Source organism: Acomys minous (genome assembly GCF_964271855.1).
Source record: "Acomys minous genome assembly, chromosome: 16".
In the NCBI taxonomy this organism is placed as follows: Eukaryota; Metazoa; Chordata; class Mammalia; order Rodentia; family Muridae; genus Acomys; species Acomys minous.
This window is the reverse complement of record NC_140498.1, coordinates 87315512-87341942: the sequence shown is the minus strand read 5'-3', so window position 1 is coordinate 87341942 and position 26431 is coordinate 87315512. Positions and strand designations below refer to the sequence as shown.

The window sequence follows — 26431 nt, the reverse complement described above, 5'->3', positions numbered from 1 at the left end:
GTTCTCTTTTATCCGTGACTGCCTTATTCCTTGTGGCACACGCCTTTAATCCCAGCACTCGGGAGGCAGAGGCAGGCGGAGCGCTGTGAGTCCGAGGCCAGCCTGGTCTACAGAGTGAGTCCATGACACCCAAGGCTACACAGAGAAACCCTGTCTCAGAAAAAACAAAAACAAAAAACAAAAACAAAACTCCCAAATGATAAACTACAAAGATGAGTAAGTCAGTGTGCCAGCAGGTTCCTCTGAAGAAAGACTAACAACCAACTTCTGTCCCAAGGGAGCACTGGATTCCAATGCAGGACAGGAGTGCTGGAGGTCTGAGGACACGAGAGCAAGTGTGTCCTCCCTGTTATCTGTGGGACAGGAGTTCACTGAGAACAACAGGTCCCTAATCCAACTCTGAGCTACATATTTCCCCCACCCCCAACCCCTCTCTCTCTGTATTTTCGAGATAGAGTTTTTCTGTGTAGCCTTGGCTGCCCTCACTTTGTAGACCAGGCTGGCCTTGAACTCATAGCTATCCACCTCTCTATGCATCCTGAGTGCTGGCTCCGTTTTTCTGGTCAGAAATTTTGTTTAAAATGGTTTTTCTGTTGCCTAACTCTGAGGTCTGCTATCCGAAAAGTGCCCTCACTTCCCACAACAGCACCAGTCACCTAAGAGAAAAGACCTTCCCTCGCCCTACAGTCTCCTAGGACATAGCAAATTTTATCACTTACCCCTAGTCAATGCATCCTCCTGAGGAACAGCAAGAACGCTCCAGGAGCTAAGAGCCCTTCTGATTGAAGAGGATGAGACAAACCTGAATAACTGGGACAGAGGGCTTGCCCTGCCTGTGAGAAGTGTATTAGCTCTTCTGGGTGCCAACAAAGGCAATCAACAAAGTCAGTTCTCAACCACCAAGAGCTGCCTGTGCCTATGTACACAACAGAGAACAAAGAAGGCTGCCTTCTGGGCCAGTCTATATCCTGAGCATGAAGGATACTGAAGAAAATTAACAGAGCCTGGAGATGGCACTGAACCTGTCCACTAAATTGTGGACAGCAGTAAGAGAAACAATCAAACACAACTGGCTCTTCTCTGATGATTTCTTAGCAAACTGTGCCAGTACAAGTCAGGGGAGCAGGGAGGGCCACACGTGACTGGAGTGTGGCTATGAGGGAGGCAGAGCACAGAGCGGGTGCCAGGGAGTGGAAAGAAGAATAAGCCCCAAAGCAAATCCCAGTGGGCTGAGGGAACACACCCTTGGCAGGAAGGACAGAAAGGAAATGGCTGTCTTTTTCTGTGATCAGGGACAAGAGAAGGTAAGGCCATGCTCCTGTTTTCCTACCAGGAGAAGCTCCAGGCCAAGGCATGTCCATCCTGGGAGCTGTGGCAGGTAGCTGAAAACTCACAATTCACAAAAACAGGCTGGCACTACAATTAATGTAGCCAACACACGGGGGAGAGAATGAAGTGAGGCTACAGGAAGCCCAGCGTGGCTCCTTCACCTGCCTCTGACAAATGGCTGTCATACTTTACTGTAGATAAATCCAATCCTACGTTTATAATACGTATAGAAATTGAGCTTTTTAAAAAACAAAAATAGCTAACTGTTAAACTCTGAACCGGCCAGGCATGGTGGGGCACGCCTTTGATCCCAGAGGCAGGCGTATAGTTGTGAGTTCGAGGACAAAGCAAGTCCAGGACAGCCAAAGCTTAACGCAGAGAAACCAAAAGTAAAAAAGAAAAAGAAAAAGAAAGAAAGAAACTCTGAACCTAAATCTATAGAGCAACTTTAAGCAATAAGGAAATGAAATTATGATTTATTAATTTACATAAAAATTACTTTTTACATTAAGGAATAATTTTTCCAATTGTTAAAAATAGTTTGAAGCTGTTGCTACTGGGGCTCGTGGGGAGCGGTCTGTTCCTCAATCACCTGCTTCACGACTTCGGCCAGCTTTAGTCGGTCTACTTTATCTGTGAAGCCACGTCCTAAAAAGCAAGAAAAAAGCAAGGTCAGCAGGTTGCCTTAGCACTCTGAACCCCGCTGCTCCCACTGTCCAGAAGCCATTCAGAAACCCAGTTTTCATGCAGCACCTGAGCACTGAGCAGTTTCACAAACCAGAGATCAGTGCATGTCTAATAAAGGACTCATACCCACACATATAAACACCCCCAAACATGTGCAAGAAAGCTTCAACTGAGTAGAAAGACAGGCCAAACGTAAAACAGGCCAGTCACACAGGGGAACCTACGTGATCAGAAGCATGTGAGCAGCACTGTCAGCAGGCTAAAGCTATCTAAACCTGCACCACAATCGCAACAGGCAGGAGGACAGCAGCAAAGCTGGGGCAGAAGGCACCACTACTGAGCATTCCTCATTGCGTGCGACTGCTTCCCAAACCTCGTTAATACAGGTAAGTACAAAAGCAGCTAATACCAGGCACACTTATTTTACAAGCCGTTCATCAAGAAACAGAAGTGTTCACAGCTGCCCTTCTTTATTAGACCCTAGAAACAAACTACATGTCCACTCAGGTGAGTGGACGGTGTTCATGACAACATGGCTGGAATTCACAAAACAATGCCAATTAACACAAGAGTACAAACCTGACTTTGTTTATATAAAATACAGAACACAGAGCGGTTAAGAGCATTTGCTGCACTTGCAGGTCCAGAGGACCCAGGTCCAGTTTCCAGCACCCACAATGGCAGCTCACAACCACCCATAACTCCAGTTGTAGGTACTCTGACTTCCTCTTTTGACCTGTGCAGACACTAGCACAAATATGCTACAGAAACATACGTGCAGACAAACACTCATACACATAAAATAAAACAAAAACTCTTTGACTATAGAATTAAGAGTTACGGTTGAGCCAGGCACAGCCTTTAATCCCAGCACTCTGGGAGGCAGAAGGTGGGGGATCACTGTGAGTTTGAGGCCAGCCTGGTCTACAAAGCAAGTCCAGGACAGCCAAAGCTACACAGAGAAACCCTGTGTCTCGGAAAAAAAAGAAAAAGAATCAGGGTTGAGCCAGGTAGTGGTGGCGCACGCCTTTAATCCCAGCACTCGGGAGGCAGAGGCAGGCGGATCGCTGTGAGTTCGAGGCCAGCCTGGTCTACAAAGTGAGTCCAGGACCCTGTCTCAAAACAACTAAAACTCAGGGTTGAAAGTGCCTTTGCATTGATGGCTGGTGCTGGTCTATAGCAGTGCTCACTCACATTCTATACTCTGTGTAGACCACTTCTCCACACCCATCACACAGTTCCTATTAATACAAATTCCTTGTGGAGTGAATCTCCTCAGGGGTCGGGGTGGCCAGGCACATTCAGGAATGTGAGACAACATCAAAGCATGTGCTCCCTCCCTCCCTCCCTCCCTCCCTTCCTCCCACACTAGAGTTGGTCTGACACAGCCTATTCAACTGGAATCATAGTATCACCCCAGGCTGCTAACAGCAGGGTAGGGCAGGCCAAAGGAGTTCCTACCTTGTTCTCCAAGGAAAGAAATTTACTCAGCAGCAGATCAGGAAAAACAGTTTATGAGGAACCTTCTGGTACTTACCCCGTACCCCTCACCCCAAAATGTGTGGTGTTCTTTATCACCTGGTGAACAGACCAGGAAGGTAGGCAAAGAATGCAGCTGTTTTTGTCCTTCTCCCCCTCAAGAAATATGGCAGAGCTCTGCAGTGTTCACTCTGTGACATATAATACACCTGCTCTCTGGAAACCAAGCGCTAGAAGCAGATGCCAGACACACCACACCTGGGCAGCTGAAGTAGGGTATGAACCCCCCCACACACACACCGTCCTCACTGAGCTCTGGCCTCAAGGCCCAGCCTGTAAGCATGGGCAGGGCTGTCCTACCATCCCAGCTGAAGCTCTGCAGCGCGTCCCTCAGGAGCTGGCATTCCCGGTTGTACTTCCAGGCTTCTTGCATCACCTCATTCAGCTTCTCATCCTCATTCTCTCCTACAGGCAAGAAGGAGAGGACATTTCACTTTTTCCGTAGCATCATGGGATTTTAGTGTTAACAATGGAAAGACACACTGTCCGACTAGATGAGAAGTGACGACACAGCATGCCTGTGTAACTGCTCGCCACTGGCTCCCTGCGGTCCTGGTGGTCCAGTCTGCCCCTCTTGTCACTAAGCTCTTCTAAGCCTCCATCACACACACGTTCTAAGAACCTCAAGTGGTTAGAGAAATGTGAGAGGAGTTTCTGGCCAGGAGAGGCTCTGTTGCTGCCCTTTTCCTAAGCACATCCCTCGCTTTCAAGTACTCAGGCACATTCTGAGTGCTCTTAAGTGGCAAAAGATTTTAGACGACAGGTTAATCCAACCTTTTCTGAGAGTAGCCCCTCACAGCACAGCCACCTGAGTGGCCCGGGGACAGGAGTTCCCTCCTTTAAAGGCCAGGGATGGAAGTCGCAGCAGGGCTAGTTGTGAGCTAGTACAGTGCTCTTTCTATGCTAACAGATATGCACAGTAAAGACTGTGGAAATGGTGTTGCTAGCCTATAGCCTACCCTTGGACCCTGTCACCTGTACATTCTTCATCCTGCACTGTGTGTCTTCGTTGTGAAACAGACCACACAAAATCATATCCCACAGCTGGCACTGGCAGCTACACCTAAGCTAGAAGTCACAGAAGACCAAGGACACAGGACTTACCATGTGTCTGCACTTCAACTGTCTATATTTCTTAGTAGATGTGGACTCATTTATATAATGTACTTAGTTTAAGAAACAAACAGGCTGGGCGGTGGTGGCGCACGCCCAGCACTCGGGAGGCAGAGGCAGGTGGATCCCTGTGAGTTTGAGGCCAGCCTGGTCTACAATGTGAGTCCAGGACAGCCAAGGCTACACAGAGAAAGCCTGTCTTAAAAAGCCAAAAAAAAAAAAAAAAAGAAGAAGAAAAAAAAGAAACACAAACAGATCATCACAAAGTGATCAGCTCCTCTCGTCACATGCACACCCATGCACACACACAGAGAGCATTAATAAAGGGGCATGACCTTTACCAGCCTGGGGGAGGATACACTGGGCAATGACATCTCGAAGCTTTTCCAAGGCCACATTTGAATCCTCAGCTCCATTCTCGTGGTCGTGGATATAAATACCGTCCTTTGGCTTGGTTCTTTACAAGTGTGGAGAAAGACAGTGACAAGTTAAGACTTCAGAACTAAGCTCCAAACTCAAGCTAGCACAACAAGGGCTGGGTGAAGTAGCACACGCCTTCAAGGCCAGCCTGGTCTACAAAGCGAGTCCAAGACAGCCAGGGCCACACAGAGAAACCCTGACCTGAAAAGCTAAAACAAGATACCAGAACATTCAGAAAAATAACTACAGAGCATGTCAACTTCTGAGGCCATCCAAAAGGCCTATGCTTACCCCAGTAGTTTCCTTTTCCTCAGAATGGGGTTGTTCACAGAGTGTAGGGGTTTGAGGCTGACTTTGAGGTCCTGGATCCTCATGTTAGCCAGTTGTTCAGCATGAGCCTGCTGGATCCCTGCAACCACTGCCTGCATGTGAACACTTTTATGAGTTAATTTTGCCTTCTGGCTTTTTAAAAAAAGACTGCCTGCATGTGTTCCTGCACACCAGAAGAGGGCACCAGGTCTCACTATAGATGGTTGTGAGCCACCAAGTGGTTGCTGGGACCTTTGAAAGAGCAACCAGTGCTTTTACCTCTGAGCCATCTCTCCAGTCCCTGGATTTTCTTTCTTTCTTTCTTTCTTTCTTTCTTTCTTTCTTTTTCTTTCTTTCTTTTTTGCTATATTATCCATGTTCAGCTTGAACTCCTGGACTCAAGAGATCTGGCAACCTAAGTCTCCCAAGTAAGTGCTGGGTGTGGTGTGCCACTGTGCCTTTCCTGACTTTGGCAGCTTATGTCCCCATTTGTCATTTAGCACTTAAAAAGGCAATCCAACACAGAGACGAAGCATAAAATGTGTGGATGACATTCTCATCAGGCAGAGGATTCTTCCCAAGGCCCAGGGAACAGCAAAGCACACAGAGGCCACATACCAACTAGCCTTCTTCTTTGCCACGAGGACATAAGTTTCAGTAATTCTTACTAACAGTGCTGGAGAAGTGGCTCAGCAGTTATGGGTATGCACTGTTCAGTTCCCAGCCCTCATAGCAGGCAGCTCAAAAACGCCCATAACTCCAGTTCAAAGGGGGGGGGGGGGGTTTAAAATCCTCTTCTGGCTGCCAGAGCCACCTGCATGCACATGGCATACATTAAAAAAAAAAAAAAAAGCCAGGCAGTGATGGCACATGCCAACATTGCGGAGGCAGAAGCAGGAGGGTCTCTGTGAGCTTGAGGCCAGCCTGGTCTACAAAGCAAGTCTAGGACAGCCAAGACTACACCGAGAAATCCTGTCTCAAAGGAAAACAAACAAACAAAAAACCTTCCTATTCCTTAGATAGGTAGCCAGTAAGCGTGAGGGTCTCTGCTTTCCTCCGGGTATACATCCTCAGAGATGCCCATTTCTGAATTCCCACAGCATGGAAGATCTGGTTTCTAAAATACATTTGTTTTGTTTGCTTTTACAACCAACCTGATTTCAACCTCTTGGGGGAGGATCTTAATGCTGGGTGCCACCACACCCACATCAAAGTGTAGAGGATATTCCTTTGAGCCTTCCCTTGGATCATGATTTTTTTCAGGAAATGAAAAGAAGCATGTGCTTGCCACTGTTTAAGCCCCATGTTCAGTCATCACAACTTCCTTTCTCACTATTTTCAGACAACAAAATCAGTATCACTGAAAAAAAAAAGTTTTCTTGGGCAGTGATGGTGCACGCCTTTAATCCCAGCACCCGTGAGGCAGAGGCAGGTGGATCTTTGTGAATTTGAGGCCAGCCTGGTCTACATAGCAAGCCAGGAGAGCTACACAGAGAAACCCTGTTTCAAAAACCCAAAAATAAGCATCACTGACCTTATCCATCATCAGCTGAGCAGAAGGTAGCACATTATCCAGGGCCTCCGTTGAGTTGAGCCAGGGATGGTCCAACACTCCCTCGATGGTGAGTCTTTCTTCTGGTTTGACCTTTAGGAGCCTGAAAAGAAAACATACCAACAGACCCAATATTACGTAGAATGTCTCCAAAAGATACACAGGAAGGTGGTGGGTGGGCTCCAAATAGCTCTGGACTCTTGACCACCTGCCAACTTCTTCAGGCCTGGGGCTTCTAACAGCAAGGCAGGATGGGATGCTAGTCCCATATAGTACTTATGGTATGTTGTGACTTGAGGTCTCCTGGGCTGCAGATTAAAAGTGGTACCAGAAGTTTTATTCGAAAATACTTCAGACCATACCACAGGATTCAGTAGGTAAAGCCAACATGACTGTAGGTCCTGCTGAATTTAATCCCTACACTGACGTTTCTGGGACAATGCTTCAACTACTGTTCGCTACTAGTGGCTGTAAATTACCTGAGGGCCATGCACTGTGAAACAGGAGGCTGTTATCTAAGATAAAACTAGATCCCATCAGATGGTAGGACCTAAATCTTTCTTTATTCCACAGACAGTAACTTAGGACCAACCATGACATGGCACTTCCTTCTTCTAAGCCCAACAGTCTCTGAACCAGCTATGTTTTGGTCATCTTCATGACCTCACATCCAGATTTACCTAGCTCACCCCAGCATACTCCTGGGCTCTCTGCAACACCACCTCTTCTAATTACATACCCCGATTCCAAATGTCAGGACAAGCCTACATCCCTTGGGCAAGCTCCAGGCCAGCGAGAGATCTTTATCTCAAGAAAAAAAAGGAGGAGAGAGAAGGAAAAAAAATGTGTACAAAGACCTGAAAAATGACGCTCAAGATTGACCTGTGACCTCTGCATGCATACAGACCTACACTCACAAGAGGCAGAAAGCCATGAAGAAGACACCAAGGTTTAGCTACAGAGCTGGACACACAGATTGGAAGCAGTATATGAAGACTGGTGTGAATTCAAACCCTGTCTTCATTATAAAAAGTTTTTTATATAGTTTAGGAAATAGTCCCTCTTTATAGCACAGATTTCCTAAACCATCAACTCACTCTTGTTTTTAAGATTTACTAGTTCAGCTGGGCGGTGGTGGTGCACACCTTTAATCCTAGCACTTAGGAGGCAGAGGCAGGCGGATCACTGCGTTTGAGGCCAGTCTGGTCTACAAAGCGAGTCCAGGACAGCCAAGGTTACACAGAGAAAGCCTGTCTTGGAAAAAATATTTACTAATTGACATATTTTATGTTTATGAGTGCTGTCTTCAGGCACACAAGATGACATCAGATCCCATTATAGATGGTCATGAGCCACCATGTGGTTGCTGGGAATTAAACTCATGACCTCTGGAAGAGCAGTCAAGTGCTCTTAACTGCTGAGCCATCTCTCCAGCCCCACCACTTCACTTTGTAAACTTCTTGTTTTGCTATAGGGTCTCCGTAGCCCAGGCTGGCCTTCTAAGTATTGGGACTGATGGCCTGACACAGCTCGCTTTTAGAAGAGAGTAATCCTCAGAACTGCCCCTTTCATGCTTCTCTTCCTCTCTCTGATGCAACTGACACACCAGGCACAGCCACGCTTTCCATACAGCAGGCAGAAGAACCTACAGCTCAAGTTCAACTCTGCTTTCTCTCATCTTCTTGCTACCAAAGGGCAGTGTCAGCTCCTTCTCATGTAGTCACCATCCGCAACTCTTTTTAACATACAAACATACATACAACATACATGTTTGTTTCGTGTATGAGTGTCTGCCTGCATGCACCCCTTGCACATGTTCAGTGCCCAAAGTGACCAGAAGATGGCCCTAACCTCCATGGAACTAAAGTTACAGCAGTTGTAGACCCCCATGTGGGTGCTGGGAACTTTTGGTTGTGAGCCTAGCCTTTAACAGCTAAGCCATCTCTCCAGCCCAGCCAGTGCTCTTAACCACTGAGCCATCCCTTCAGCCCCTGCTATTCCTAATTCTTACTGAATCCCCCGCTTAGTGTTTGTCAGAGCAACCATCTGGCAGAGAACCATCTGGGTGTGTGTCCTGAGACTAACAACACATACTGCAACAGTATACAAGGAATGAAAAGGTCAAAGGTGCCATCTTCTGGAACCCCATTTAAAGACTTAGCATCAACCAGCGCTGTGGCGCAGGCCTGTAATTCTAGACTCCAGAAGGCAGAGGCAAGTGGATCTCTGAGTTCAAGGCCAGCCTGGTCTACAAAGTGAGTCCATGACAGCCAACACTACACAGAGAAACCCTGTCTGGGGGAAGAAAAAAAAAAGTCTTAGCATCAGCTCTACCCCTGATGGCTGACTCACACATAAGAAAAACAGAAGCTAGGCAAGGTGCCACGACTGTAATCCCAACACTCAAGAGACTCAGGTGGGAGATTGCCACAAGTCACAAGCGAGCTTCAATTATACAGTGAGTTCTAGGCCAGCCAGAGCTGGAATAAGATCCTATTTCAAAACAAAAACACAACTTAAAACAAGATGACCAAAAGATGAGGAAGGAAAGGGTAGAAAGGCACAGCAGGTGGCTGGTGACTCACGGTCCTGAATTTAACACCCATGGACTGGCTACAGCGCTTCCCTAACTAGGTTCACAATCCTGAAGCAAAATCTAGGGATATAACAAAAAAGGGACCACATAGCTGGGCATGGTGGCACACACCTGTAATCTCAGCACTCGGGAGGCAGAGGCAGGCTGATCTTCTTGAGTTGGAGGCCAGCCTGGTCTACAAAGCAAGTCCAGGACAGCCAAGACTATACAGAAAAACCCTGTCTCAACAAACAAACAAAAAAAAAAAAAAGAGAGAGAGAGTTCCATTTTCACTAAAGCATAAATAAGGAGGGGAAAAAAATCAAAATAGGATCTATATAGTCCTGACTGGCCTCAAACTCAGATCTACCCGCCTCCACCTCTGAGTGCTGCGATTGAAGCCATTCGTCACCACACAAGGCTAAATAAAGAGAACTATCAACTTGGGCTCTAGAGATGGTACGACATGAAGATGACTTCTAGGCAAACCAAGGACTTCTCTTTATGCTGCATTTCCAGCTCGTCAAAGCTCCTTAGCCACCCTTTCAGCAGCCCGGGGACTCACTTCCTCACAACGTCTTTGGCCATCTCTGAGATCTGGCTCCACTCCTCTTCTGGGAACTCGAAGCTTCCTGTCATGATTTTTCTCCGCATATCCTTCGGGATAGTCCGACTGTGATGTTTGGAGTAGAAAGGAGGATACCCACACAGCATCACATAAATGATCACCCCTAGGGACCACAAGTCACAGCTCTGAAAGCAAAACAGAAAACAATCACTCCAAGCAGAGAGGAGCCTCAAACCAAGGATCAGGACATACAGCCAACACATGCAGGCTGGAACCACCAAACTTCACAAGGACAGTGACAGCTGGGAACACCTATGAGCCACCCAGACTGTGTGTGTCACAGGCATGAGGCCAGCCTGGAGCGAAAAAGCAACAGCTAAAAGCAAGCTCCCACTCCAGCACGCACTGTGTCAACCTGGTCCGGAGAGGAGGGAGCTGAAAAGAGCAGCTAGGGCATGTGCAAGCTGGTGTATTTATGAAAAGGCCAAAGCAACGTGACAAAATTCAACCAAAAGTTGGTCACACATAACAACTGTGTCCCTCTCTATTCTCATTAGAAGGTTCTCATTGAATTGGTTTTTTTGTTTGTTTGTTTGTTTGTTTGTTTGTTTTTGTTTCTCAAGACAGGATTTCTCTCTGTAGCCTTGGCTGTCCTGAACTCTCATTGTAGACCAGGCAGGCTGGCCTCGAACTCAGAGGAATCCACCTGCCTCTGCCTCCCGAGTGCTGGAATTGTCTATTTGAATTGTTAAACAACAACAACAAAAATAAATAATTAATTAATTTTAAAACAACAACAACTATATAAAGAGAATACTGTACGTAAAGAACAAGCGAAGGCCAGGAGGGTGGTACACGCCTTTAATCCCAGCACTCAGGAGGTACAGGTAGATCTCTGTGAGTTCGAGACCAGCCTGGGCTACAAAATAAGTCCAGGACAGCCAAGGCTACACAGAGAAACTCTAGGGGTGTGGGGGGAGGCAAGGGATGAACAGAAAGTTCTTCAACTAAAAGCTCCAAACAGAACATTCCTCTCTCAACACTCTTCAGTAGAGTCAGGATAAGACAGGAAGGCCTGGCTCACATTTCACACTTATCTCTGCAGTAGCACTTGTGAGCCCTGTGAAAGGCTGCACAGGCAGGCAGGCAGTCTGGAGCCACTGTCAGCACTTGCACTGGCTCAGGTGGGTCTGGGGCTGCAATCACCTCTCCTGCAGTGCCTGAGGAATCCTGTAGAATGTATGCTTGTGCAGATCTGTGTGTACAGTGTCTTGAGGAATCGTGAAGAATGTATGTTTGAGCACATCTGGGGTGGGGGGTGGGGTGCACATGCCTATGCGTCATGCATGTGAAACCAGAGAGTATCTGGTGTCCTCCTCTGTCATTTTTGGCATTATTCCCCTTGAGAAGGGTTATCTCATTGAACCTTGCTAGGCCTGCAAACTCCACAAATCCTCTGAATGTTCCTGTTAAGAGTGCAGCTTAAGGGCTGGAGAGATGGCTCAGAGGTTCTTCCAAAGGTCCTGAGTTCAATTCCCAGCATCACATGGTGGTTCACAACCATCTACAATGAGATCTGGTGCCCTCTTCTGGCAGGCAGGCACATATGTGAGCAGAATATGTATAAATAAATAAAGAAAAGAACACTTGCTGATCTTCCAAAGGTCCCGAGTTCAATTCCCAGCAACCACATAGTGATTCACAACCATCTATAGTGAGATCTAGTGCCCCCTTATGGCCTGCAGTTGTTACATGCAGGAGAACATTGTATACTTAATAAATAAATCTTTAAAAAAAAAAAAGTGCAGCTTAAGGCAGGCAGTGAGGGTGACACATGACTTTAATCCACTAGGGAGGCAAAGGGAGGCAGATCTCTCTGGGTTCCAGGTCAGCCTGGTCTACAGAGCAAGAGTTCCAAGACAGTACAGAGAGATCTTATTTTGAACAAACAAGTAGAGCTTAGTTGCCTAAATGAAGCCACAGAGCTGGAGCATGTGGAGCCACAGCTGCTACCCCAGGCTCCTCGTCACCCATAGCTAGTTTCAAGTGCCCAACGAACAAGCACACTTTAAAATCTATTCAGAAACCCCAGGATCCATTTCCAGAGGCACAGGTCTCATGGGCTCCAGACAGGTCTGGTACATGGCTGTAGATACAGATAGCACCACACAACTAAGCACTTGCTATGCACAGAAGACGCTGTTCAAACTAGGCAGTTGCTCTTTTTTAATTCGCCTCTTTAACTTTTTCAAACTGGCATTTATGAAGTCTAAACTGAAAGCTAACCAAGCCACTGTAGTCATCAGTGGATGGTGACCATGGCTCTTGGCTCCTGCGGCACACACTAGACTAGTAAGAACCTTACGTCCTATCTTGTCAGATTAGAAACTTGGGTTCCAAGGCACTTTGTGCTGCATCATGAACATCTCACACAAGAGCTACTGAGTCCACAATGGGGAGGCACTAACCACCTCTTCCCTTACCTTGTTATAAGTGTAGGGTGTTGGCGAGGTAGGTATGATGCCGGACTTCTCCTTTTGGTGCCTTCTCTGTGCTTCCAGTACCTAGCAAAGAGTTGGACAAATGAGACGGCTTACTGGAAAATCTCACCACCAATGTCCCACAGCTTGGGACAGACTACAGGAAGACTAAAGATAAACTGACAATCAATGGACAACAACATTAACACAACACTTTCAGCCAGGCATGTTGGACACACCTTTAATGCCAAGGATAGCCTGGCATGCACAATGAGGACATAGTTTCAGGACATCGTGAGACCCTGTCTCAAAAACAAAACCCTTCTTGGTGGTGCACACTTTTTTAATCCCAGCACTTGGGGAGGCAGAGTTCAAGCCCAGCTTGATCTACAAAACAAGTTCCAGGACAGCCAAGGCTACACAGAGAAGCCCTGTCTAAAATACAAAACAAAAACACTTTCAAATTTCCTTCTCACTAGTATCAGTCTGCTGAAGACATGGCTAGCTGGACCAAGAACAGAAGGGTTCAAGCCCCTTTTTCTCTTCCTCCTGCCCTTCAGGGAGTGACCACTAGCACGGGACTGGCATAGGCACGGGACACGATGATGCTCATGCAAAAGCACAACTACCCTGGCCAGATGGACATCAGACTACAGTAATCACACGGATCAAGTGACAAACACTCAAGAAGGTAACTACTGCCACCCATGGGACTGTCATTCGGACCAAACTGCTTATTATACCAGTGCACAGAACAATGTCTGAGGACAAGATTGGCAATTCTGCATTGTTTTCAGAACAGTGACAGCATGCTGAGGCTCTGCACCAGTGTTGCTCCCACAGTGCCATGTGCACTTCCACATTCATGTTGCTGCTGCTGGTAGATACCAAGTGTGGGGCCTCAGGCATGGACTGCACTTCCACCAGACACTTTCAGGGCCCTCTGCAAAACCTACAGATCTCCTAAGAGACTCAGATTATTTTAGAAAGACCCACATCAGAATCTCACTGTTTTTCTGAAATATATTTTGATTTATGTATATGTGTGTACAAATGTGTATGGGTGTCTGAGGAGGCCAAAAGAGGGCATCAGATTCTCTGAGCTGGAGTAAAGGCGGCTGTAAGCCACTCCATCATCTAGGTGTTGGGAACAACTCCAGCCCTATGCTAGAGCAACATGCCCCCAGGCAGAGGACTCATGTGGAGCATGAGTTTGTTAAAACTGAAACTATATCCAAAGCAGGAATGCAGTAGTCTCCTTCCTAAAACACCATCTAAATTATATTTATTGTACATGTGTGTCTCTGTGGTAGCAGACAACAAACAACTCAAGGTTGTTAAGTTTAGTGGCAGCATCTTTATACATGGAGCCACAACAGCCCTGGTCTCTCTTCTATTGTTTCCAGCAGTCAACCATTACACAGTCTTAACTAAAAGTCTGCGCCCACTCTGAGCACTCGCCATTCTGCTGCATGGCACCTGCAGCTGGATTCTTCCCTCTGTTAAGAGTATCAGCACACCTGTGAGTCACAGTGCTTAATGACAGTGCCCCACACAAGACTAGTGATAGTGATATGCCATAGAAAGTCTACCACGGAGCCGGGCGTAGTGGCGCAAGCCTGTAATCCCAGCCCTTGGGAGGCAGAGGCAGGCGGATCTCTGTGAGTTTGAGGCCAGCCTGGTCTACAAAGTGAGTCCAGGACAGCCAAGGCTACACAGAGAAACCCTGTCTCGAAACCACCCCCTCAAAAAAAGAAACAGGAGCCGGGCGTGGTGGCGCACGCCTTTAATCCCAGCACTCGGGAGGCAGAGGTAGGTGGATCGCTGTGAGTTCGAGGCCAGCCTAGTCTACAAAGTGAGTCCAGGATGGCCAAGGCTACACAGAGAGACCCTGTCTTGAAAAACCAAAAAAAAAAAAAAAAAAAAAGAAAGAAAGAAAGAAACAGGAAACCACACATTAAATATGTAAGGGAGAAAGGATTGGTACTATTTATAATATAAAGCCCCTGGCTTTCCTGGAATTGCAGTATTTTACTTTTGTAAATCAAATCTTTAAACCAGAGCTCAAGAAAAGTTAATTTAAAAAAAAATGTACATGGTGTATCGTGTCTCCCTGTGTGTATGTACACACATAGAATTACATGTTTTTGTGTGAGTACAGGTTTGTGCATGCTACAGCACATGCGCATGGAGGTCAGGGGCAACCTCCCGTGTCTTCCACTGTGTTTAAGGAAAAGTTTTTTGTTTCTCTTCTACATACCCAGGCCAGCTGGCACATGGGCTTCCAAGCACTCTCCTGTCTTCACGTCCCATCTCATCACAGGAGCATGGGGATTATAAGTAAATCCACAGCAGCCAATGCAGATTCTAGGGATTCCAACCCAAAGGCTGACACAGAGCCTCAAAGTTCATTCAGAAGCAAAATTTTATACCAAATGAATCAATCTATAGGTTTCTGAAACTGAGTTTCCTGCTCTCCATCTTTTTTGTTTGTTAATTTTTGTTTTGTAGACAGGGTTTCCTTGTATAGCCTTGGCTGTCCTGGAACTCACTCTGTAGATCAAGCTGGCGATCCACCTGCCTCTGCCTCCTGAGTGCTGGGATTATAGGCGTGCGCCACAACGCCCGGCATACACAGACTCACTCAAGTACACATAATTAAATCTTGAAAAAGTAGGAACAAGGGTCTAAAACAAGGTGTGGTGTGGTACAGGCCTATAAATCCTAACACTTGGGAGGCAGAGGCAGAGGCAGCGGATCTCTGAGTTGGAGGCCTGGTCTACAGAGTGAGTTCCAGGACAACCAGGACTACACACAGAAACCCTGTCTTTAAAAAAAAAAAAAGGAGGCGGGGGACAGGGGAGGGAGGTGGGCAGCTACAGGCAATTTAGTAATACATAGGAAAGTAGAAAGCATGCTCACCTGAGGTGCTACATAGTACGGGGTAAACTGGGGTGTCATCAAATCACCTTGGTCCACTTTTGCAAACCCAAAGTCACATAACTTCACAGGGGCATCCTGAAAGAAAACAAACGGGTCAATACTGCATAGTTGTCAGTAAACATTTATAGGAAGCCAGGTGTGGTGGCTCTTGCCTGTAATCCCAGCACTGTGGACTCTGAGGCAGCATTACCATGAGTTTGAGACCTGGCCTGGGAAGGGTATCTGGAAGCTCTTCTTAGTGCAGAGGCTGTGGAGTGCACAGCACTTGTGAGCACTTTCTGCTCCTGCACACTGCCTGGCTTTGGGTCCCAGCACCCATGTGGCGGCTCACAACTACCTGTAACTCCAGTTCCAGGGCATCCAGTGCCGTCTTCTGGCCTCCACAGGCACTGCTGCAACTGCAGACAAATCACTCATCTACCTAAAATTCAGTCATCCCTATCTAAAAGTAATGCAGAGCCGGGCGGTGGTGGCACACATCTTTAATCCCAGCACTCAGGAGGCAGAGGCAGGTGGATCACTGTGAGTTCGAGGCCAGCCTGGTCTACAAAGTAAGTCCAGGACAGCCAACGCTACACAGAGAAATCCTGTCTCAAAAAAACAAAACAAACAAACAAACAAACAAAGTAATGCAGGAAGCTCATTCAGTCCTGATTTACACTTGTGAGCACAGTTCTGAATTCAGTGTCTTAGCTCCTGGCCTCTCCTCTCATCCGCCCAGGGCACTCTTTCACCCTGAACATTAGCCACGAACTTCATGCCGAGGAGAGCGGGCTAGTAGGTATGAAGCAAGGGACAGGAATACATCATAGCTAACAGCAACTCAAACTTAACTTTGAAGGTTCTACATAACAGCATGTCAATTCCTGCCTCTCCCCAAAGGCCCTCCAGATAATATTTAAATTTGTAAGTCACACAAATACATCTGTACCATCCAGACTCCCCCATGCCATGACTGTGGTAACATTTCTGAGCCCTTAACAAGGAAACAAGTTGAAAACTACAGTGTTGGAAGCACCATGGCCTAAAACCTCCTGTGCATGGGCTCAGTGCAGCAGGAGGGAGACACACACCCGCAAACCCAGCACTCAGGAAGCAAAGGCAGAGTTTTAGGCCAACTATAGTCTACAAAGCAAGATAGTGTGACAAAAATAAACCAAGCCTGGGGGTGTGCCTCAGTTGGCAGCGTGCTTGCCACTATTCAGAGTCCTGGGTCCCACCCCCAGCATCAAGGAAACTGAACATGGTAGTGCATACCTGGAATCCCAACACTCAAAAGAAGGTAGAGCCAGGAGGACCTGCTCAAGGTCATCCTCAGCTACACAGCAAGTTCAAGGCCAGCCTGGATACACAGAGAGAGGGAAGGGGAGGGGAGAAAGAAAGAAAAGAAACAAAACAAAGTGACAGCATCAAACAAGAAAAAGCAATTTTTCTTACCAAAGAGTTATCCTTGAAAAGCAGATTTTCAGGCTTGAGGTCTCTGTGCGCAATGTTTAGCAAGTGACAGTGCTGTAGGGCCAGGGCTATCTGGAAAAGGGCACAGTGGACCAGCCACCTCTTAGAAAAGCACCATCTCTAACACCCCTGGTGTGAGAGCTCAGGGTTTAGGTCAGGTATAACTATGGCCAGGATCAATTACAAAACAGAAACTAAGAAAGACCTGGGACACTAAGAGACAGAAATGAATTCACCTTAGTTTAACCATAACCTCCATTTACTGCACAGGCATGACTGCAAACGATCCATTGTCAGAAGGGAGTGATGGGTACATCCTGTAAGATGCCCAGCCGGTTCTTTACCTGTGCTGTGACAGCACTGTAGGGGACCCACAGGCAACAGTCTTCAGTAGGCAGCAGCTTCCAAGTGGGCAGCAGGGCTGCTCCTTGAGATAGCTGCACTCCAGGGAGCTGAATGGCAGGCAGCACCTTCCAACCAGCTGGCTCAATCTCCTACCTAATGTTGCAATCTGCTCGTCTTACTCAATGGTAATACATATGTCTATGTAGACTGCAACAGTTTTTGTTTTACACATGATCAGAGCTCATCTTTTAGTGTTAGCATCGAAAAATGAATGGTGTAATTTAAAAGATAAATGGAAGAGGTTCTGCAGTTCCTCAACTCTGTGAAATTCTCAGCATTTCAAATATTAGTTGGTCCCAGTCAATGGGAAAGGAGGCATCTAAAGACTTAAAACTGAGGGTACAGAATCTGCACTCAGCGCCTCCTGCTTTCCTGTGGTTTGCTTGATTGAAGGCAAGGCCTGAGGCTTAGCTTGTCACCTCTATGAAGTCAGTACTGGCTAGAGTCAGTGTACTGAATGGGACATAAATCATTTCTACTATAAAAGAGAATAGAATAGGACTAAGAATCATATACTATTTCAAAAATCTGCAGAAATAATAGGTAACTTATGCAAGAAACATCTTAGGTACAAATGCCTGAGAACAAGTGTATACTAAGGGTCTTTCAGGTGACACCAACAGCACAGAAAGCTACCTGTTCACAGCTGTCCTCAGTTAAGACAGCCATAGAGGAAACTGTTGCAGCAACCCTTGGGAAACATGTGACAAGCAATTAAAAATACAGTCTCCCCTCCCAGAGCATAAAAGGGATCGCACGTCTCCTAGAACGGCGTTCTTTCTGATTATAACAAAGCAGGCAATGAGAAGTCAAATGGAGCTTTTCTTTGAGCTTGCTTTCCCCTAACGCAACTGTACTGCTTAACAAGGTAGTCGCAGTCTGGCTGTGCCCGGGGATGACTTGCCTGCTTTGTTACTTGGCTGGCTTGCTTCTCTGTAAAGTGCCGGTGCTGGCTGATTCTGTGAAATAGCTCTCCCCCTTCCATCATCTCCATTACAATTAAGAGTCGAGCCCTGTTTGAAAGCATTTGATTTTGTTAAGTTAAAAAAAAAAAAAGAAAAAAGAAAGAAACAAAGAAAAGGAAAAGAAAAACCCTGAAGCATCAAAAAAACAAAAAACAAAACCAGGCCTAAAGTATACTCTTCTACAAACTGTGCAACCACTCTCTTAGTTCAGGGCAACCTAGCCACTGATTAAGTCCAATGAGTGTCAGGCTCAAGTTAAACATAAAGAAAAAAAAAAAAAAGAAGAAGAAGAGAAAACAAAACAAAACATGAGTTTTGGTTCCTATTCCTTCATATAAATGCTTCTGCTAGCATCCAAATGCTTTCACCAACAGAGCACGCTTGGGAAACACAACTGACTTCCCACTGGCTTTGAATACTATAGCTCCGTTTACCACCTTTACAGCGCACACTTCCCACAGCCTCCCAGACTGCACTCACACTAGCTCTGCTGGGTAAGGTTCAGAATGCAGGGGAGGGGGGCTCACACCTCAGTCTCCACCTAAGGTATTTATTTCCCAAACAGCTAAAAGAATGGCAAGGGTTTCTTTCTTCAGAAAGAAAGTCCCGGCAAGTGTGGGGTGTCTTGCTGGGCTAGCCTCTAACACTGACCTGGAAAGACATTTAGGCCCTTCCCACCCATTTGAAATAGAATCTTTTTCAATTCCTATTTATTTACAAAGTCTTACTATGTAGACCACACTAGACTAGAATGTGGTATCCTCCTGCCTCAACTTCTCACGAGCTAAGATTACAGGCATGCACCACTGTACCTGGCTCTTTAATGTATTATTTTGCTTTTAACTAAACTAACACACATACAAGAAACACTAGAGATTAAATCCAGGGCCTTGGGTATGCTTCACAAACACTCTACTACTGACCTATAATCCCCAACCATTAAAAGTGTTTTGAAAAGAGAAAATTAATCAAAATAATGGTGGGGGAAGGGTAGCAAATGAAACAGGATTCCCACAGGCAGCTGGTGAAACTTGGTGATGGGAACTTGAGCATTCGTTACCTAATTCCACTTTTACAAAGGTTTCTAGGTTTTTAACACAAAGAGAAAGAAGCAGGGGAAGGAGAGGAGACGGGTGGGAATGGGGCGAGGATACAGAAGAGGACGGCTCTGCTACATGGCCTCCACATGGGCATATGTGATGGCTCTGTTTAGTCTTACCTGGGGCTGGACTCGTGAGGGAACTGTACACTGTTAGCAAACACTTCAATAATCTGAACTATATTGGGGTGTGTGGCACACATCATGTGCAGGCGCACCTGAAAGAGAACACAGGAAATGCCATCATTTCCCCCAAACTTCCCATCAAAAACTGACCATACTGGGTTCAAAGGATAAGTCTCCTGTAAAATCCTTATCACCTAGAATAATACAAAAAACAATGTCTTCCTCCCAGACCCTCTCCTCATTCTTCTCTCGCCAAGTAAAACTGCACCAACAGATTCACTATTTCATTAGTGATGAAAAAACAGTAACTCACTTTATTTCAGAAATTATTGCCAGTAATTAAAATGAATTATGAAGTGGCTGGAAGAAAAAAGACTGTAAGTTAGCTTTCCACCCTGAGTTAGAACACATGGTAGTTATAATGAGAACAGAGAACAGAAGCTAAGTACAGATACAGACTCTTCACGCACCTCTGTGTCTTCCAGGAAGCTGCCTGCCCTAACTGTAAATACATATATACTCTAAGGCTCTAAAACCATTTATCTTCCCGAAAACCCAAATCCAGTTTGTGGTGTGTGTGTGTGTGTGTGTGTGTGTGTGTGTACACAAGTCAAATAAGTAAGCATACCTCATTTCTAGCTTTTGGACGATCAAGAAGGATCTTCAGTGCAAAGCGTTCTTGAGTAGATTTCCTCACACAGACTCTAGGTGAAAAGGAAATCACAGTAGCAGTTAGGGTCTACACAGCGAGGACCAGGATAGCACGGCCTGTAGAGACCCTGCCTCACATAGACAACTTGCCCTAGAGCAGCAGATGGTGAGGGAGAAGTCTCTTGCTCCTCTCTTCAGCCATTGATACTAGTGTCTGAACCCCAGCAGGTAATATCAGCTCACTCGGAAAACACTGAGGAAATGATGGCTCTCAAAGTGGCACAGGCTTATTTTATTTTACATTTCTTGAAATTTTTATTTCTGCCGGGAGTGGTGGCACACGCCTTTAGTCCCAACACTTGGGAGGCAGAGGCAGGCAGAGTTTGAGGCCAGCCTGGCCTCACAGAGAAACCCTGTCTTGAAAAAATAAAAATAAAAATAAAAAATTATTTCTTAGCCAGGCAGTGGCAGCATAGGCCTTTAATCCCAGCATTTGGGAAGCAGAGGCAAACAGATCTCTATGAGTTCAAGGCCAGCCTAGTCTACAGAGCGAGTCCAGGACTGCCAGGGCTACACAGAGAAACCCTGTCTCAAAAAACCAAACCAAACAAAAAAGAAAAGAAAAGTATTTGTTTTTACTGTATGAATGTGTTGCCTTTGTGTAAGGTTGTTCACCACACTGTCCCTGTGAAGATAGGAAGAGTATCAGGGTATCAGATCCCCTGAACAGGAGTTACAGAGAGCTGTGAGCCGCCTCATGGGTACTAGGAATCCAACCCAGGTCCTCTGCAAGAGCAGCCAGTGGTCTTACCCTCTGACCCATCTCTCTACACCCACCTTTTATATTTTTGAAATTACATTTAATTTTTTAAAAAGATTTCTTTATTGTACATATGTATACAGTGCTCTGCCTGCATGTAGACCTGCACATTAGAAGAGGGATCAGATCTCATTATAGATGGTTGGGAGCCACCGTGTGGTTGCTGAAAGTTGAACTCAGGACCTCTAGAAGAGCAGCCAGTAATCTTAACTGCTGTGCCACCTCTCCAGCCCACATTTAAATTTTTTATTTTGCGTATGTATGGATGTACACATGGAAGCCACAAGGGAACCTGCAGGGGTCAGTTCTCTCCTTCCAGTACTATTGCTGGTCCCAGAGATTGAATTCAGGTCATTAGAATTGTAAGCAAGCAACTCTACCCAGTGACCCACCTCACTGGACCAAATACCTTGACATCTTAAAATTAACTCATAATACTACAGACCATAAGACCTTGCTACTTAGCTGTTTCTCACTAAGGGGCCAGTGAGATCTCTAGGTTCCATGTGGAGGAAGAGAACCAACCCCTGAAAGTCATCCTTTGACTTCCACACAGTCGCTCCTAAAAACGCCCCCAAAATAAAATAAAATAAAGTAATAAGCCCCCTACTAGGAGCGTGGGGTATAATTCAATGGTACATGTTCTTCTTTGTTTGTGCTGGGATTAAAGGCGTGTGCCACCACACCTGGCTCACGTTCTTAATATACACATGCACACAAAAACCAAATCCAAAACCAAACACAAACTCTACAGTATAAACTCAAACTCAGGCTAATTCTAAAGAGCCTGTAGCTCAAGGCCCATTTAGTATGTCCCTTCCCAGAGCAATGCACCCCATTTTCCACGCTGTCTTACCTAACTGGGCCACTAATTCCGGCTCCCAGTTTCTGAGTCCAGTTGATACTATATTCTTCTAAAATGGAGGTTTCCTATTAAAGAGAAGAAAAAGAAGGAGGGGGAAGAGGGGGCAGAGATGATTCCACTGTAATCTAGATAATAAGCAAAGGTAAGACAGCCATGGCTCAGAAATTCGCAGGCTTTATAATTGTACACCTGTCTACGTAACTGCTACTTCCTCCCAAGCCATAGTCTCAAGAGCAAAAGGAGGAGTTCAAAGCCAGCCTGGTCTACAAAGGAAGTCCAGGACAGCCCAGCTATACAGAAAAACCCTGTCTCAAAAAAACAAATAAAATAAAATAATAAATTTTAAATAATTCAAAAAGGAACCTGTGTAAGCCACCTACATGGTCTATTTAAATAGACAAATGATGCTTTATAAAATGTGTCGGGGACAGATATTATTTCAAAGTATTACCATGCTGGAATACTTCCCTAGCATAGAGAGGCCTACATACATCCCAGCATCCCACCTCCATGTGCTCAAATGTGCACACACAGCACAGTCACTTGTGTGTCTTCACTACAACAATTAAGTGTACTTTCTGAGAGTCCAGAAACCCATGTCAGGTATTTGTAGAGGCTTACATCCTTGAATCAATTGTTCAATTTGCTCGAATGGGAGAGTGAACTCAGGTCTAATCTTTTAGCACACTGCACAGGACAGTCTGCTTGGCACAGAGCAGAGAGCACTCCACATTCACCTGGGTTACAGAAGTAAGAAAGGCACTTTCAGACCCATTCTAGACTGCTTGTCCTCAGTCACAACCCACCACACCACCTGAGAATGTTTAAATCAAAATAGCCCAATGTCCAGGCCCTTCGCTTGAGATTCTACTAGTACAGCTGATCTGGAACAGGGTGGGTGAGGTATTCATCTCAGTCTTTACCTGGGTAAGCCACCAGCCTTCTCAAAACAGTATGGGAAGTGCCATAGTCACAGTGGGAGAGACAGGCAATTGCTTTCCATAAATATACTTAAAGCCAGACAAAATTGTCAAAACAAAACAAACGAAACTGTCAGGTGTGAAGGCTCTTGCCTTTACTGTCAGCACCCAGGAGGCAGGCAGATTTCTCTAAGTTCAAGGCAACATAGTCTATATAATGAGTTCCAGGCCAGTCAGAGCTACAGTCAAGCCCCGTCAGTTGTCAAAACTAATTATTTTAGGACTATATAAGCTAAGCAAACTAGGAACGGTCTGTGGTCGGAAGCAGCGTGCAGCCTGGCTCCTGAAGCTCCATCTTGTCCTCACTGCCCAAAGCAGTCAGTGGTACTGCTGGCCCTGGACGCAGCTGCCTATGCTGCTCTAAAGAACAGAGGTGCAGGTGAGAGCAGGTGGGTGTGAGTGAGAAGGGGCAGCTGTGCTGAGCACCACGACAGTGATCCTGGCCAGGAGTTCAGAATGCATGGGTTTAGAGGACAAGGCCAAAATGAGGCCACCACAAAACCTGGAACTCCAGCTCCAAGGGATCTAACACCTACCCTGGCCAGGGAAAGGCCAGAGAAAATCTTTGCAGTCAACTGTGGTCTGCTGAAAGGACTCCAGAGCCACAGGCGCTGAGCGGCAGGGGGTAAAGGCCTCAGGAGTTCAAAACAGGGGAAAGTCAGCCCACGTGAGGGGCTGGCATAACACCGGGAGGCTGAGAAAAACAAAGAACAGCCGCGATCCCATATTAGCATGCACACGGAGAAGAAATGTCCTTTTACTTCTAGGCAGCTACAAATCTAACATGCTGGGGGAGGGGAATCCAGAGCTGTTACATGTTACCAAGTGTCCAATTGTCAACACAAATTACCAGATACACAAACCCCAGGAAATGATCCTCTAATGTGATGGGGAAATCAGTAGCTACTATCTCTGACTACTGGATGCAAACTGAGAAGCTTTGCAAAGATTTAATAGCTTCTGCCTTGGTTTTTTGGAGACAAGAGTCTCCCTATGTAGCCCAGGCTGCCCTGGAACTCTCTCTGTAAACGAGTTTGGCCTTGAATTCAGAGTTTCAAAGCCTCTGTCTCCTCAGTGCTTGGCTCCTCCGTGCTTGGATTAAAGGTGTGCTTCATTCACCAAGCCCTGCTTATTTGTTTGTTGTTTTTTTTTTTTTAATTATGTGTGCCCTGGAGGCCATGAAAAGAGGTCAGATCCCTTGGAGCTGGAGTTACAAACTGCTGTGAGTGGCTGTGAGCCTGGCTCTAGGAACCAGCAGGAGTCCTCTACAGAGAGGAATAATCCATGCTCTCACTCACTAAGCCATCTCTCCCTCTCTGAGAAAAAAGTTGAAGTTATTTTGTGTGTGTGTGTGTGTGTGTGTGTGTGTGTGTGTGTGTGTGTGTGTGTGTTTTAATATGCCCAAAGAGGATTCAGCAGATGACAGATAAAGAGCACTTGCCACCAAGCCTGAGTTGGATCCTCGGATTCCTCACGATAGAAAGAGAACCAACTTCCATGGGTACACATGTACACATGTGTGCGTGAGCGTGCGTGTGCACACACAATGTCTTTTGTTTTGTTTATCTGTTTTTGATTAAGGCATATGCAACTGTGTTGCCTAGGCTACCCTTGAACTCCTGGCTTCAAGCACATGCCACCATACCGAACAAATACAGATATTCTCAATGGTGAAACAAAAACAATTAAGAATCAAATAAAAACACAGAGTTTCTACTGATGACAAAGCTGTCACTCTAAATTTAAAAATATCTAGATAGGAGGCTGAAGAGGTGGCTAAGTGGTTAAGAGCACCAACTGCTCTTCCAGAGGACCCAGGTTCCATTCCCAGCACCCACATGGCAGCTCACAACTGTCTGTAACTCCAGTTCCAGAGGACACCCTCACACAGACATACATGCAGGCAAAAACAATGCACATAAAAATCTAAACAAGCAAACAAACAAACAAGAAAGTCTATTTGAGCTAGGTAGTGGTGACTCTTTGATCCCAGCACTCACTGAGGGAGGCAGAGGCAGGAAGATCTCTGAATTCCAGGCCAGACTGGTCTATAGAATGAGCTCCAGGACAACAGAAAGTCTGTCTCCCTGTCTCGAAAAATAAAAGCAAAACAGAAAAATACTCATTTTTACTTTGGTCATTCTAATTATACACACAGTTTGTAGACCAAAGCTGGTGTGTGTGTGTGTGTGTGTGTGTGTGTGTTTTCAAAGATCAGAAGAAAGCTTGCAAGAGTTGAGTCCAGCCATGTGAGTCCAGGGATCTTACTCAAGTAATCAGGCTTGGGCTCAGTCTCCTTTGACACCACCAAACACTGAGACATAGCACTGGCTGGGACCCTCAACTTCTGATCCTCCTGCGTGCTGAGATGACAGTCTTGTACCACCGGTCCAGTTTTACGCATAGCACGGGATCCAACCCAGAGATTCATGGATGGTAAGTACTCTACCAGCTGGGCTACATACATTCCCAGTCCTGTTTGGGGTGGTTTTAGAGCACGGAGCACTTTAACTACACACACACACACTTTAACTACACACACACACACACACACACACACACACACAAACACCTCTTAATATTTTAGAGAGTAGACAACAGGGGTCAGAGCTGCTGCAAAGTGTTGCATCGAGAAGCAAATGGTGGCACTTGGAGGCGACAGAAACACGAGAGCCCCAAGAAGCCCTCTTCGTTCCTCATATCAAGTATCTGCATGCTACTTACCTTCGTTTTAGCTGAGCACAAACTGCATCAGCCAAGGAAGATGGAGGGAATCGGACTTCCCACCCTTCACAACCCAACATTCTGGGCTTTCAAATGCGGTCCAAGGATCCTGGGGAGGCCGAAACCGGACTCACTAGATTCTAGTGACTAGAACCTGCACCTCCCATCCAAAGTCTCTCGACCAGCGCTGAGAAGAATCGCCGGACCACATAGGGGAGGGTTGGCATCACCCTCTTACCTTGATGGCTTTCTCCATGTCGCTGTCCTCCGACATGCTCCGCAGGGCTCCCACAGCCCGAAACAGCGGAGGCTGTGCGGCTGTCCGGTCCCCTGGCAGCCGCGGAAGCAAAAAGCTCGGAGCCCGGGTCCCCGGGCCTCCAGGAGACGGGCAGCGCCCGCCCCTGGGGACCGGAGGGGATGAGGGCCCGGGTGCTGGCTCGGCTTCCACAGGCAGTTCTAGGCTGGTGGGGGCGGGGGCGGCGGCAGCGGCGGCGGCCCCTGGGGACAAGCCTTTGTGCTGGGCCCCGCGCAGCCACTTCCCGGCCTCATCCCCGGCCGGGGATGGAGGCTCCCGGGGCACGGCGAGACGGGGAGGGGCCCGGCCTGGAGCGCCGTGAGGGGGTTGTTCGGGGCCGCCGCTTAGGCCCGGGCTCGCCAGGTCCTCAGGAGAGGCCTGCGCCGCCGCCGCCTCCGCCAGCACCAGCACTGCCGCGAAGCAGAAGCCCAGCCCGTCGTCGCCGCCGCCGCTCCCACTCCGCTTCAGCGCCACACATCGCCCGGCCGCCCGCGCCGGGCAGCCCCGCCGGCCGGCCGCCCGCGCCGCGCC

At 46.8% G+C, this 26431-nt stretch overlaps 3 protein-coding genes across 7 annotated transcripts in view; 2 read left to right on the top strand and 1 right to left on the bottom strand.

Annotated features, from left to right (window-relative positions):
* Positions 1–14330, top strand: part of TMEM116 (transmembrane protein 116) — an 86055-nt gene extending 71725 nt beyond the window's left edge. Inside the window, exon 12 of one of the 2 annotated variants that reach the window (XM_084762146.1) lies at positions 13133–14330. In XM_084762146.1, coding sequence (XP_084618272.1) covers positions 13133–13162 — 30 coding nt within the window. In that variant the 3' untranslated portion in view covers positions 13163–14330. Of the gene's footprint in view, positions 1–7522; positions 10078–13132 lie in introns of those variants that run through there. The other variant, XM_084762147.1, reaches the window with a different exon arrangement.
* Positions 1788–25974, bottom strand: MAPKAPK5 (MAPK activated protein kinase 5). 4 transcript variants are annotated; one of them, XM_084762130.1, is made up of 14 exons: positions 25844–25974; positions 21893–21966; positions 20194–20269; positions 19560–19657; positions 18276–18388; positions 16953–17038; positions 15495–15590; positions 12576–12656; positions 10090–10277; positions 6932–7052; positions 5380–5510; positions 5004–5125; positions 3856–3960; positions 1788–1977 (listed from the first exon to the last, which is right to left on the bottom strand). In XM_084762130.1, exons 1-14 carry the CDS (start codon positions 25877–25879, stop codon positions 1883–1885), a joined length of 1422 nt encoding a protein of 473 aa, XP_084618256.1. In that variant the 5' UTR covers positions 25880–25974; the 3' UTR covers positions 1788–1882. The 4 variants fall into 4 exon arrangements, with proteins under 4 accessions (XP_084618256.1, XP_084618257.1, XP_084618258.1 ...); XM_084762131.1 differs by having other exon boundaries at positions 5010–5125; XM_084762132.1 differs by lacking the exon at positions 25844–25974 and adding an exon at positions 25606–25718.
* On the top strand, positions 25878–26222 carry LOC311587197 (uncharacterized protein encoded by MAPKAPK5-AS1; the record flags this gene model as incomplete). Its single annotated transcript, XM_084763689.1, has 1 exon — positions 25878–26222. One exon carries the CDS (start codon positions 25878–25880, stop codon positions 26220–26222), a length of 345 nt encoding a protein of 114 aa, XP_084619815.1.
* Between the last annotated feature and the right edge of the window lie 209 nt (positions 26223–26431).